This window comes from Prionailurus bengalensis, chromosome B4, assembly GCF_016509475.1.
Source record: "Prionailurus bengalensis isolate Pbe53 chromosome B4, Fcat_Pben_1.1_paternal_pri, whole genome shotgun sequence".
Taxonomy (NCBI): Eukaryota; Metazoa; Chordata; class Mammalia; order Carnivora; family Felidae; genus Prionailurus; species Prionailurus bengalensis.
In genome coordinates, this window is record NC_057358.1 from 42549655 (window position 1) to 42560018 (window position 10364).

Genomic DNA, 10364 nt, shown 5'->3' on the forward strand with positions numbered 1-10364 from the left:
GAGTGTTCAAATACATTTGACCCAAATGAACTTTCTTTCACATGCACGTGCGTAAAGGAATAACGTGAGCGAGAATTCTTTCCAATGTATACTTCAAGCAGGAATCGTTGCGCGAGGTCCCGCTTCAATCTTCTGCACTCCCTCCTGATGAAACGAGCCAATTGACTGACTCTTCTGCCCATTCCCAATGCCGGAAGCACTCTCCCACGCCCCCCTGCCCCTCTCCTTTTGCTCCGTTTACACACTCTAAACAGCATGCCCGCTTCTGGTGTCTATAGAAGTCTTTAAGGACCTGCCCAGCTCTTACTTCTGCCTTAAGACTTTCCAAGAGTGCCCCAGACTAAATATACCCTTCCCTGTTATTTTCTACTATTCTACTTCTACTGGAACCTCTGCCGTTATAGTCTGGGTTGTATTACAGTTGTGTAGTGTATGGGAGCGTATTCCTACCAGATTGTGAATCTCTCAAGATTAGGGCATAGCTCAATCTGACTTCGGTATGGCTTGCTTCTTTCCACATGTTAAGCGTTTAAGGGATGCTGTTTGAGAGCGTTAAGGGATGCTGTGCGGGGCGTTCGTCCCAACTACTCCTCACCTCCACCCTCACAGATGGCAGGGCCATTTTAGTGCGTTTCTAAAGCACAAGCCCAAACCTACGAAGCAAGGAGCTGATTACAGAAGTACTTCCCTCTTTAGCCGTATTCTGTCCCACAGAAATCATCTGAGAAGCATGCCCTCCCACTTCCGTTCTTTTACTCTCCTTATCTGAGACATTCATACATGACTCACTTTGAAACTCATCCTCCAAAGTCAAATAGGAGTCAAAAGTGAGGAATTCCGTCCCTCGTCATCAAAAACGAAGAGAGAGGGGAAAGAGGAATGGTTCAGCAAGTTTCCTAAATATACTTCGTAACTTGATTGTGGGTAAGAGTGAAGACCAGGCTGGACGTGTGGGGACCTCCAGGCTGGTGCTGAAACCTTCAGCTAGCATCTCAGGTTTTTGGTAAGAAAAGCTTACGTCCACCTGGTCCCTGGTGCTTGTTTCCTTGTTACGGATAATGGTTTGAGGGTCGTTATCTTCTCCCTCCCCCCCCCATTCCTTCCCCAGCTTGTATTGTTTTTGTTGTGTCCCCACATCCACCTCTCTTTCTCTAAATATCCCACATCCTATTTATTTTTCTTCTTAATGTTTCATTCTAGAACTAATAGTGAATTTTCATACCATTTTTTTCTCTCTTAAATTGGCTATCTTTCTCTTTTTGAACTATGATTCCAGCTTTCCGAATCAATAGTTTTGTTTCTCAAATCGGTGACCTATTTTTTCTTTATGTATATATATATATATTTTTTTTTTTCATTCCACTTTCTCTGTTTTTTCTTTTATTCTTTTGCTTATTCCTTATTGTTACTGACTCTGTCATCCTATCACTAGTATTTGATTCTGGAATCTGCTTTCTCTCCCTATCGTAATTGACTTTTAGTTTCAGGATTTCCTTTATCTTTTTAAATACTTTCAGCCAATTCAGTGTTGAAAATTAAAAAGACGAAAGGAAAGAAAGAAAGGAGCTCTACCAATCTTAAATGTAGAGGTATTTTTCAGTCAAAGCACTTGGAGAGATGTAAAAACTTATCTTGTTCTGAAATACTTTTTTTTTTTTTTAATGTTTATTCATTTCTGAGAGACAGAGAGAGAAAAAGAGCAGGGGAGGGGCAGAGAGAGAAGGAGTCACAGAATCCGAAGCAGGCTCCAGGCTCCAAGCTGTCAGCACAGAGCCCGATGCGGGACTGGAATCCACGAACCATGAGATCATGACCCGAGCCAAAGTCGGACATTTAACCGGCTGAGCCACCCAGCCGCCCCTCTTTTCAGTCTTTATTATTTCAGTTGGTGCAGTTCTCCATACCTTTGCCTTTATTAGCAATACCAAAGACTTTTTAGTTCTGTGATTCTCTCTAGTAAAAGGAGTATTGGTGTGAAAGACATTGGTCCTAAAATCTCAGAACCCTCCTAGTTGTGAATGTGTGAAAGTCAGCTAATTTGCTGAGTGTCAGCGTCAAAAACTGCAACATAAAACTAGAGACAAGGAAAGATGATTACTAAGTTTCCCTTGAGCCCTAGCTTTCTCTGATTCCACCCTTCTCTCAATATTTTATGGATCTCCGCATTAATATGTGTGTTGGAGTAGGACCGTGGACCAAGGTACCTGCCGTGCACAGCAGGGAAGGAAGGGCTCTTGATAGGACTTGAATATTGTGTGGGTAAGGCTCCAGAGAGGGGAATGAGAATCACTTCTTCTTTTTTATTATTTTGTTGACTCAGTTATTTTAACTTCTGCTAATCATGTAAGGCCCTATGAAAACATCTGGTTAAGTCAGCAGAATGACTTCGAAGCCACAAAAATATTTTGGGACTCTATGAAAGGAAACATAAAATGCTATTGCAGCCAGTAAGAACCGGGAACTGGAAAACCAAAGGGAAGTTAGAAGAGACCGCGTCTTTAATGGGTTAATGGACAGGAATAAGAATTTTAAATTTAGTTGGAAAAAAAAAAAAGTAAACCCCCAAATGAACATCCATCCACTGAAGTAATTTTTGGTCTTTTGGGCATTGTGCTAAATTCTGTAGAACAGGTACTTAGGAAGAGGGTTCATCTTTACCATCATGAGATTTAAGGCCAGCATAATAGATAAGACAGCCGCGATAATAATTATAATACGAGACAAAATGAATCATTGCACAGATAATATGAAAGGAGATTCAACATACACGCACACACACACAAATTTAAGAGGCTGAAGGACTAATTTCTGTTTGAGACTGTAAGAGAAGGTTTCAAGGAAGAATAATATTTGAGCTTGTTTTTGAAGAATGGCCAGGATTTCAACAGATAGAGATTAAGGATGCAAGACGGAGGAGGTTAAGGTTAAGGGTGTAATTCCAGACAGAAGTAAACAACATGAGCCAGCATAGTGAGTTGTTCAGGGAAGCTGTAAAATAGGGTACATTTATGAGTCTTCAGAATTAAGGGAGAGTAATGTCACAGAGGTCAAGAGAATGGGCTGGTGGATGAAGACAGAATAAGATGTTGCGATTTGTTCTTTCTTTCTTTCTTTCTTTCTTTCTTTCTTTCTTTCTGTGGAGGGAGGGGCAGAGTGAGAGAGAAAGAGGGAACTTTAAGCAGGTTCCACACTCAGCTCGAACCCCGACGCAGAGCTCAATCCCACATGATCTGAGTCGAAATCAAGAATTGGATGCTCAACCGACTGAGCCACCCAGGCCCCCCTGGATTTGTTATTTATATGTAATTTTAGCATAGTGATGGGGCAGAAGACAAATTAGAAAAGGTAAAAAACGAATGGTGGGAACAACAGACCCTGAAACAAGCTAGTCTCCTTGACAAAGAGAAACTGCTAAAAAAAAAGAGACTTGTGAAACATAACATCCTGGGACACTGGGGTGGCTCAGTCAGTTAACCAGCTCTTGTTTTTGGCTCAGATCATGATCTCACGGTTCGTGAGTTCGAGCCCCACATCGAGTTCTGTGCTGACAGTCCTCTCTCACCTTCTCCCACTCTCTCTGCCCCTCCCCCGCTCACGTGCACACGTATGTACTCTCTCTCTCTCTCTCTCTCTCAATTCAAACCTCTCGTCCTAATGCAAAGTGTGATCCTAGATTGGCTATAACTGTGGACAAATCAGCTATCGAAGATATTTTGGGAATGATTGGAAAAACACTGGCTAAAGACTGAACATTCCTTAAGGTACAGTCTTACTGTATGATATGGAGACTAGCTGAAAAAAAAAAAGAAAGTTTATTAAACAATATGCATGCCAGTTGATAGCAACATTAGTCACAACAGCGAAAAGGTGAGAGCACTTCACATCAAGAGATGAATGGATAAATAAAATGTGGTGTTTACGTAAAATGGAATATTATTTAGCCTTGAAAAGGAAAGAAATTCTGACACATGCTACAACACGGATCAGCCTTGAGAACATCATGCTGAGTGAAATAAACCAGACACCAAAAGACAAATGCCCAGTAGTCAAATACATAGTAACAGAAAGTAGAATGGTGTTTTGCCAGGGGCTGGGGGAAGAGGGAAGTGGGGAATTGTTGTCTAATGGGTGTCGAGTTTCAGTTTTACTAGATGAAAAAGTTCTAGAGAGTGTTTGCACAATAATGGGAATATACTCCACACTGCTGAACTTTATACTTAAGAATGGTGAAACACGGGCACCTAGATGGCTCAGCTGATTGCGTGTCTAACTCTTGATTTCAGCTTGGGCCATGATCTCACGTTCATAGGGATGAGCCTAAGTCGGGCTCGGCACTGACAGCACGGAGCCTGCTTTGGATTTTCTCTCTTCCTCTCTCTCTACCCCTCCCCACTCTCTCTCTGCCCCTCCCCCACTCTCTCTCTCTCTCTGCAAATAAATAAACTTTAAAAAAATGTTAATCTTTAAAAAAATGTTTACAATGGTAAATTTTGCATTATGAGTATTTTAACACAATTTTAAAAACTGGGCGGGAGGGGGGGCGCCTTGGGTGGCTCAGTCAGTCAAGCTTCCGACTTCAGCTCAGGTCACGATTTCACAGTTCTTGGGTTTGAGACCCACGTCCGGCTCTGTGCTGACAGCTCAGAGCCTGGAGCCTGCTTCTGATTCTGTGTCTCCCTCTGTCTCCGCTCCCCACCCCCCCACTCACACTCTGCCTCTCTCTCTCTCTCTCAAAAATAAACATTAAAAAAATTTTTTGAGAAAAAAATGCCTACATATTTACACGTATGCATATACATATGTGTATATATGTATGCATATTTTTTGTTAATCAAAATTTGACAAAATTAGATCATTCCGTGCATATTAAAAATTTTTTTCTCAAAAATACATATGTGTGTATATGTATGCATATTTATGATTATACATTTAAAAAACTAACAAACAAGACAGAAATGATGGGTGAGGAGGAAATCAATGCAGAGAGGGTAAACAACTCTTGAGAAATTTGAAAGCAAAAAGGGAGAGATGAGGTATCTAAAGACGTAACTGAATCCACTGCACCTTTTTTACGGCGGTGAGTCCCTCAAAGATCTGGTAGAGGGAATGGATGGAACTTCTACCCTCAAAGAAATGAGAATATACTAAGTTAAAATCTTAACGTGGTGATGGAGCTTCACATTTGACGTGGTGATGGAGCTTCACAAAGCCCTTTCATGGATATAAAGCTGGGAACCTCTGGTCTAGAAGTTATTGTTTGTTGGGGCGCCTGGTGGCTCAGTCAGTAGAGCGTCTGACTTCGGCTCAGGTCACGATCTCATGGTTTGTAGGTTCAAGTTCTGCGTCGGGCTCTGTGCTGACAGCTTGGAGCCTGCTTCGGATTCTGTGTCTCCCTCTCTCTCTGCCCCTCCCCTGCTCACTTTCTCTCTCTCTCTCTCTCAAAAATAAATAAATGTTAAAAAAAAAATTAGAAGTTCAGTTCCTAACATGATCGTTAACTCTCAAAAACAATAGAAGTTATTGTTTGTCATTTAGTATTTGTTTTTAATAGGAGACACCAGGTGAGGAAAGGAACCAGTGCAGAATGGGAAAGTGGAAGTGCACGAAAGAGGAGAAATGTACATAGATAGGGACTTCCAAATGAAACTATGATTTTGATACGCATTTAAATTGATACAGTAGATTCTAATTGTCACAGAACGTTTTTGTGTGGTCCAGTGTGAAGTCAAGGAATACAAACTAGGGGGGTCTGGGTGGCTCGGTAGGCTGAGCAACCAATTCTTGATTTCGGCTCAGGTCATGATCCCAGGGTCATGGGATCAAGCCCCATGTTGGGCTCCACTCAGAGCATGAAGCCCACTTAAGATTCTCTCGCTCTCCCCTGCCCCTCTCACCCTCGTATGCATGCTCGCTCTCTCTCTCTCTCTCTCTCAAAAAAAAAAATTTTTTTAAGAAAGAACACAAACTAAAACAGTGTGAGGACTTTTGTAGTTCTATATCATAATGGGGGAACGTTATAATCCCAAGCATATGCTTTTTTAAAACAGTAGTTTTAATATTTTTGTTTATATTTTTCTAGAAGTTCAGCAATGGAGTCTTTCTCTGCTGAGACCAATTCAACTGACCTACCCTCACAGCCCTGGTATGAACCCCAGATAATTCTCTCCATGGTCATTCTCAGCCTCACCTTCTTACTGGGATTGCCAGGCAACGGGCTGGTGCTGTGGGTGGCTGGCCTAAAGATGCAGCGGACGGTGAACACAGTTTGGTTTCTCCATCTCACGCTGGCGGACTTCCTCTGTTGCCTCTCCTTGCCCTTCTCCCTGGCTCACTTGGCTCTCCAGGGACACTGGCCCTACGGCTGGCTCCTCTGTAAGCTCATCCCCTCCATCATTGTCCTCAACATGTTTGCCAGTGTCTTCCTGCTGACTGTCATTAGCCTGGATCGTTGCCTTTTGGTACTCAAGCCAATCTGGTGCCAGAATCACCGCAATGTGGGGACAGCCTTCACTATCTGTGGATGTATATGGGTGGTGGCTTTTGTAATGTGCATACCTGTGTTCGTGTACCGGGAAACATTCACTGTAGGCAACCGTGACGTGTGTGGCTACGATCTTGGCTTCTACGGCTCATTAGATTATTCAGACTTCACCATTGATCTACTGGAAAATGGATCTCTTGACAACTCCATTGTTCAGCTGCCTGGAGAAATGGATGCAAGGCTTCAGTCTTTCTCTGAACGAACCAATGATCTGCCTTGGACAGCCACCACTATCTTCCATTCTCAAACATTTCAAAGACCTTCTGGACAGTCACTCCCTATAGATCCAGCTAAATTATCTAGTCAACCTCCATATGATAACTTATTTAAGCCTGCGAATGAGGCCTCACCTATAGCCCCCAGTGGGTTTCCCATTGAAGATCACAGAGCTAACCCATTCGATTTAGAGCTTTACTCTGACTCTTCCAGCAATTTCTCAAACTTGTATGAGCTATTCCAAGATTTCCAGGGTGATTATTTAGGCCAGTTTTCATATAACAATCAAGTACTAACCCCCCGGGGGGCAGTAACCATCACCAGACTAGTGGTAGGTTTCCTTCTGCCCTCTTTTGTCATGGTGGCCTGTTACAGCCTCATTATCTTCCGCATGCGACGGGGCCGCTTCACCAAGACTCGGATCAAAACCTTGAAAGTGGCCATGGCTGTGGTGATTGTCTTCTGCGTCTGCTGGGCTCCCTACCACATTGTTGGGATCCTAGCATTGTTTTTTGACTCAGAAACTCCCCTTGGAGAAGCTCTGCTGTCTTGGGACCACGTGTGCATCGCTCTCGCGTCGGCCAATAGTTGCTTTAATCCCTTCCTCTATGCCCTCCTAGGAAAAGATTTTAGGAAGAAAGCAAGGCAGTCGATGAAGGGCATTCTGGAGGCAGCTTTCAGTGAAGACCTCACACACTCTACCAGCTGTCCCCAGAGCAAAGTCTTTACGGAAAGAAATAGTATCAGTACATCTGTGTGAAAATACGGAGCGGTTGACCCCAGCAGAGGTTCTTTAGGTATTCACCCAGTGTGCCATTTTCTAAAACAATAAGGGATATTGTGAGCAGGGGATTTCAGAAACCATCAAAGAATCAATCCAGAGGTTCTCAAAGTATGAGCCCAGGCCAGGGGCATCCGCATCCCCTGGAAACTTGCTAGAATCTCCAAGAAACTTGCTGAACCAGAATGTCTGGGGGTGGGGCTGCAGAAAGTGTTTTAACAAGCTCTCTTGTTTCTAATGAATGCTAAATTTGAGAATTGTAAAAATTAGTCTATTTCTATCCCAACCTAAGCTAAATGAAACCAACGAGAACCTAGTCTGTTTCAAAATGATTTTTCCATCATGAAATTTTTTTTTTATCGTTATTTATTTTTGAGAGAGAGAGAGCATGAGCAGGGGAGAAGCAGAGAGAGAGGGAAACACAGTATCTGAAGCAGGCTCCAGGCTCTGAGCTGTCAGCACAGAGCCTGATGTGGGGCTCGAACTCATGAACCGTGAGATCATGACCTGAGCCGAAGTTGGATACTCAATTGACTGAGCCACCCAGGCGCCCCCAATTTTTTTTAGTATTGTCTGAATCCCTCCCCACCAGATTCAATTTAAAACCATTCCATCTAGTCTTACCTGAGTGAAAGATGATCATCTATTTATGGCTCTGTTGTGGTGGTGGTGATATTTTTAAATGAAAAGAAGGTACAAAAGGAAAGAAAAATCTATGAAAACAAGCAGTTATGAGACGGAGTCTGGAAGCAGAGTACAATGTCAGATGCTTGCTATGTGCAATACTTCTGGATATAGGACATGGGAATTCCAATGGGAATTCCAAATTTCCATTATTCCAATTAAATAGGCATCTACTGTGTTAGGACAGGCTGCTAAGGCATCTGAAAACTTCCTCATGAAATGGCACGTGAGCTGTGGTTTGTGGAGTTTTCTATTTGTTTACTCAGTCTGCCTATTGAGAGAACCATCTCTCTTCCATTCGTTTTCTTAAACTCTATTCCCTTAATATCACCCTACCCTGGCCTCTAAATCTTCTCCCATATTAGACTTTGTGCATCTAATAACCTCTAATTTCATAAGAGTCAAACTTGAAACTTGCTTGAAACTAATGCTTGAAACTAATACCCTCACCCCCCCCCCCCCCCTCGCCAAACTCATTTCAAGTGAAAAGGGAAAGAGGGTAGAGGACAGAGCAGGAATCCTTGAATTCATTGCCTGATGACTGAGTACCCACCCCGGGAAGACCATCACACTTTGGAAAGCATGGCTACAGGTGTCGATCATTCACCGGATGTGTCTCTTGGGGCTTTTTAAAATTATTCTTTATCTTTTCCAAAGTAAAACATGCACATAGTTTAAACAGCATTCCCAGCTTATACTGAAATGTAAGAAGTTTCCTGCCCCACTCTGCGGAACCAATCCCTCCTCCTACACCCATCTCCCAGAAATAACACTTGTAGCAATTTTAGATGTTTCTTCTGATGTTTACCATGTTAAGTCATGTGCTTATGCAGCTAGTTTTTTATACGTGATAAAGTGACTTCTTGTTTTGGAAGATGAAGAATTTTAACCACATTCCTCCTTTTTGTGTATCCATCATCCTAACATTCATTAACCATCATACGTTAATTTGCTCGTGACCACACATTTTCTTCTCCTCTGTGGATCCATTCCAACCATATATATGACTTTCCTTCCATCCTTGTTTCATTCTTTAAAAAAAAAAAAAAAAAATTTATTTAACTCTATCACCTTCTCATTTTTCTGGGTATATAAACTTGTATGTGTTCAACCTCTAAAATTCCAGGTTTCTTTGTACTACAACATAGCCTCATCTAAGTGGAATATAATTATTTAATCTAAAAAAAAGAGAAAATGAGATGTTTTAGACTTGCAAGATGCTGTTATTTGTTCAATGGTTGAGGTAAGGTTCGAGACTACAAATAAGTTATAAAATACTATGCAGAAAAATTGCAGATCACTTGGGAATTCTTCCAATTGTGAGGTAACAACGTCTAACATGATGTAAGATTTGCAATGGCACCTTCCAATGTAATCTGCTGACCTAATTGATATGAATAAATGCTTTCTTTCTTGTGGTTCCTTGCAAGGCTGTGATTTGTGGATCCTCTTAATTGTCTGACACTCAGAATATATCATAATCTCGAGGCACCTGGGTGGCTCAGTCGGTTAAGGGTCTGACTTCGGCTTCGGTCATGATCTCACCGTTTTGTGAGTTCGAATCCCGTGTCGGGCTCGGTGTTGACAGCTCAGAGCCTGGAGCCTGCTTCGGATTCTGTGTCTCGCTGTCTTTCTCTGCCCCTCGCCTGCTTGCAATGTGTCTCTCCCTCGCTTTCAAAAATAGACATAAAAAGAGTAAAAAAAGAAAAAGATTCTCTCTCTCCCTCTGCCTCTCCCCTCCTGTGCACACATGCGTGCTCTCTCTCTAAAGTACGTATAAATGTATTAATATATATTTAAATGTATATTTATAAATTTAAAAAATATATAATATATTAAAAAATATATTTGATAAAATAATTATAAATATATTAAAATTTAAATATATTTTTATATTTTATATATGATATATACATATATACATATATAATCTCTAAATAAACAACAAATAAATCTCATAGTGGGTTGCTATAGGCTTGCTCTAATAGCAACTAGCTAGGCTTCTGGAAGTCCCAACATATTTCACGAGACCGCGGGTAGAATTCCCCAACTCCTGCATTTAGTGTATAGGATATTAGGGCGGAATGGCACAGTTATAAAGATTCAATAGTTGCTACTTCTGGGTTCCTTGTGAGACTTCCA

The 10364-nt window shown here is 41.7% G+C and overlaps 1 protein-coding gene across 1 annotated transcript; it reads left to right on the top strand.

Annotated features, from left to right (window-relative positions):
* The first annotated feature begins 772 nt into the window (after nt 1-772).
* Nucleotides 773-9640, top strand: C3AR1 (complement C3a receptor 1). Its single transcript, XM_043564636.1, has 2 exons — nt 773-1003; nt 6080-9640. Exon 2 carries the CDS (start codon nt 6090-6092, stop codon nt 7515-7517), a length of 1428 nt encoding a protein of 475 aa, XP_043420571.1. The 5' UTR covers nt 773-1003; nt 6080-6089; the 3' UTR covers nt 7518-9640.
* Nucleotides 9641-10364: the final 724 nt, after the last annotated feature.

Coding starts and splice junctions, on each gene's coding strand:
- C3AR1 (XM_043564636.1), top strand. CDS start 6,090: ATGGAGTCTTTCTCTGCTGAGACCAATTCAACTGACCTACCCTCACAG.